Below are 4,230 nucleotides of genomic sequence, written 5' to 3' on the forward strand. Positions count from 1 at the left end.
AAACTACGAAATTCGAAATAGTTTAATAGAAATTGATTGTCTTATCCATAATGAATCTTCCAGTATAGTCGATTAAATGTCCATGCATTCTAGGGTCGTATTCCCATAGTATCTCATTAAACGACAAATTTTTATTTTTGGTACTTACCTCTTCTCTAACCAACATTTCCATATAACGTCGCTGAAAAAACAAAATAAAGAAAAAATTGATATAATTGTATATTTTAAATTTACCTGTGGTCTAATTTTCAGATTTTTTAAACCCCAAAAACTTCAATTAAAAAACAAAATAAAGAAAAATTATCCAACCCTTTTAAGGAAATTAGTTAATAAGCATTTATGGATTATAAAAAGAGGGGAAAAAAATTGGCCATAGTAAACTTCTAGTATATTAGACTTACCAAATCCGGCCTTGGTCCTTGTGGGACCTCTTCGTCCTCCATGTCAACTCTTCTCTGTTCTTCTCCCTAAACGCAAACAAAGCTATAATTAATACATTATTTAAATATATGCAAAAAAACACAAGGTAATAATATTTCTCTACTCCAGTTTTAGCATATTTATTTTTATATTACAACTGTAATACAGTACCCAGCTGTGAGTACCACAGCTTATAAGGCGAACAGTCGCCAAAAGTTTATATTCCACGTAGGGATGCAATCGATAAGGCTTAAGTTCATACAATATATTTCTAGTATTTCAGACTTACTGTAATAGGTTTTGGTTCATTTGGGTGCGGTTCCAAATTATGTTCCTCTCCCTAAACGCAAACAAAACTAATTAATACAATATTTAATTAAATGAAAAAAAAAACCCAAGGTGTTAATATTACACTACTCCAGTTTTGGCATATTTAGTTATTTTTTATCACCACTGTAATACACTACCACAGCTTATGGGGCGTACAATCGTAAAACATTTTATTTCACGTAGGGAAGCGATTAATAAAGCTACTAGACTGTAACCTGTAGATTTAGGATATTTTTAGTTCAATGGAACGAAGTGTGGTAACAGAAAAGCAAGTGGCAAAAAAAAGTATCCAGACCTTTTAAGGAAATTAGTTTAAAAGCATTTATGGATTGTAAAAAAAGTGGGGAAAATTTAGCCATAGTCAATTTCTAGTATTTTAGACTTACCAAATCCGGCGTTGGTCCACGTGGGACCTCTTCGACTTTCTCTTCGTCTACTCTGTGTTCTGTTGTTAATATAGGTTCATTTGGGTGCGGTTCTACATTATGCTCCTCTCCCTAAACGCAAACAAAACTAATTAATACAACATTTAAATATATGTAAAAAAAACCACAAGGTATTAATATTTCTCTACTCCAGTTTTGGCATATTTAGTTATTTTTTATCACAACTGTAATAGACTACCACAGCTTATGGGGCGCACAATCGTAAAAAATTGTATTTCACGTAGGGAAGTGATTGATAAGGCTACTAGACTGTAACCTGTAAATTTAGGATATTGTTAGTTCAATGGAACGAAGTGTGGTAACAGAAAAGCAAGTGCAAGAAAAAGTATCCGACCCTTTTAAGGAAATTAGTTTATAAGTTTATGGGCTGGGCGTACCTTGGCTTTTGTGGTTCTCCCCAAAGGTGGTCCCTTACGACCACGGACCGACTAGTATCACTGAGCGCTAATTGCGTAATAAGCATATATGGATTGTAAAAAAAGGCAAAAAAAAAAATTTGGCCATAGTCAATTTCTAGTATTTTAAACTTACCAAATCCGGCCTTGGTCCACGTGCGACCTCTTCGACCTCCTCGTCTACTCTGTGTTCTGTTATTGATATCGTTACTCTGTTATTCATATAACGTGGCTGAAAAAACAAAATAAAGAAAAAGTTGATATAATTGTATATTTTAAATTTACCTGTGGTCTAATTTTCAGACTTTTTAAACCCCAAAAACTTCAATTAAAAAACAAAATAAAGGAAAAGTATCCAACTCTTTTAAGGAAACTAGTTAATAAGCATTTATGGATTGTAAAAAAGAGGGGAAAAATTTGGCCATAGTCAATTTCTAGTATTTTAGACTTACCAAATCCGGCCTTGGCCCACGTGCGACCTCTTCGACCACCTCGTCTACTCTGTGTTCTGTTATTATTATCGTTACTCTGTTATTCATATAACGTTGCTGAAAAACAAAATAAAGAAAAAGTTGATATAATTGTATATTTTAAATTTACCTATGGTCTAATTTTCAGATTTTTTAAACCCCAAAAACTTCAATTAAAAAACAAAATAAAAAAAAATTACCCAACCCTTTTAAGGAAATTAGTCTATAAGCATTTATGGATTGTAAAAAAGGGTGAATAAAATTTGGCCATAGTCAATTTCTAGTAATTTAGACTTACCAAATCCGGCTTTGGTCCACGTGGGACCTCTTCGACTTCTTCTTCGTCTACTCTGTGTTCTGTTGTTAATATAGGTTCATTTGGGTGCGGTTCTACATTATGTTCCTCTCCCTAAACGCAAACAAAACTAATTAATACAATATTTAAATATATGTTATAAAAAAAACCCAAGGTATTAACATTTTTCTTCTCCAGTTTTGGCATTTTTAGTTATTTTTTATCACAACTGTAATAGACTACCACAGCTCATGGGGAGTACAATCGTAAAAAATTATATTTCACGTAGGAAAGCGATTGATAAGGCTACTAGTCTGTAAGTTGTAAATTTAGGATATTTTTAGTTCAATAGAACGAAGTGTGGTACCAGGAAAGCCAGTGGCAAGAAAAATTATCCAACCCTTTTAAGGAAATTAGTCTATAAGCCTTTATGGATTGTAAAAAAGGGGGAATAAAATTTGGCCATAGTCAATTTCTAGTATTTTAGACTTACCAAATCCGGCTTTGGTCCACGTGGGACCTCTTCGACCTCGTCTTCGTCTACTCTGTGTTCTGTTGTGAATATCGGTTCATTTGGGTGCGGTTCTACATTATGTTCCTCTCCCTAAACGCAAACAAAACTAATTAATACAATATTTAAATATATGTAAAAAAAAACCCAAGGTATTACATTTTTCTTCTCCAGTTTTGGCATTTTTAGTTATTTTTTATCACAACTGTAATAGACTACCACAGCTCATGGGGAGTACAATCGTAAAAAATTGTATTTCACGTAGGAAAGCGATTGATAAGGCTACTAGTCTGTAACTTGTAAATTTAGGATATTTTTAGTTCAATAGAACGAAGTGTGGTACCAGGAAAGCCAGTGGCAAGAAAAATTATCCAACCCTTTTAAGGAAATTAGTCTATAAGCATTTATGGATTGTAAAAAAGGGGGAATAAAATTTGGCCATAGTCAATTTCTAGTATTTTAGACTTACCAAATCCGGCTTTGGTCCACGTGGGACCTCTTCGACTTCGTCTTCGTCTACTCTGTGTTCTGTTGTTAATATAGGTTCATTTGGGTGCGGTTCCACATTATGTTCCTCTCCCTAAACGCAAACAAAACTAATTAATACAATATTTAAATATATGTAAAAAAAAAACCCAATGTATTCATATTTCTCTACTCTAGATTTGGTATATTAAGTTATTTTTTATCACAACTGTAATAGACTACCACAGCTTATAGGGCGTACAATTGTCAACAAATTTTATTTCACGTAGGGAAGTGATAGATAAAGCTACTAAACTGTAACCTGGAAATTTAGGATATTTTTAGTTCAATGTAACGCCAGCACTGTGCTATTACTGCCCTCATTATTTTTATAATGTATGACTGATTTCTGTACACAACTAATTTTTATGTCGACTAATAATAATACTAAGGACGAAGAAGGTTGATCATTTTCTGTTGAGTCTTTAACTAGGGATTGTGTTGGTTCCTTTTTAGGTTGAACATTTGATGTTCGCTTAATTGCATCATAATGTAGCAAAGTATGATGGCGAGCTGAACAAGTGCGACAGTTGCTTGACGAACAACCCTTTGCATTGTGGTTAGGTGACAAACAATTAAAACAGACTCGCGATCCCTTTGCTACTTCATATCTTTTAGAAACCTTTATGCTCCGGAACTTGTAACATCGATGAAACAAGTGATCACCGCGACATAATGGACATTGTGAGGGAGAACTTTGAGTAATAAACACAATTTATTCTTTGAGCCGGTAGATTTGTGCTCGTCGGATTTTCTGTTAAACACAACAAGTCCTCGCTGACCACTTTCAAACGCGTCAAGTAACCTAATACGAGAGTTGAGAAAAATTTCAAACTGG

General features: G+C 33.7%; 1 protein-coding gene across 1 annotated transcript; it reads right to left on the reverse strand.

The window, feature by feature from the left end:
- Nucleotides 1-383: 383 nt before the first annotated feature.
- LOC126846003 (uncharacterized) lies at nt 384-3,905 on the reverse strand (the record flags this gene model as incomplete). The annotated part of the gene is made up of 8 exons (XM_050585090.1): nt 384-467; nt 710-760; nt 1,137-1,247; nt 1,728-1,823; nt 2,360-2,470; nt 2,850-2,960; nt 3,337-3,447; nt 3,781-3,905. Coding segments are annotated over 8 exons (800 nt in total), but the record flags the coding sequence as incomplete, so codon positions are not given.
- Nucleotides 3,906-4,230: the final 325 nt, after the last annotated feature.

Source organism: Adelges cooleyi, unplaced genomic scaffold (genome assembly GCF_023614345.1).
Source record: "Adelges cooleyi isolate 19-005CV unplaced genomic scaffold, UGA_ACOO_1.1 ACOO_flye_CR_arks_rails_tigmint_CR_PRNA_808, whole genome shotgun sequence".
NCBI classification, from domain to species: Eukaryota; Metazoa; Arthropoda; class Insecta; order Hemiptera; family Adelgidae; genus Adelges; species Adelges cooleyi.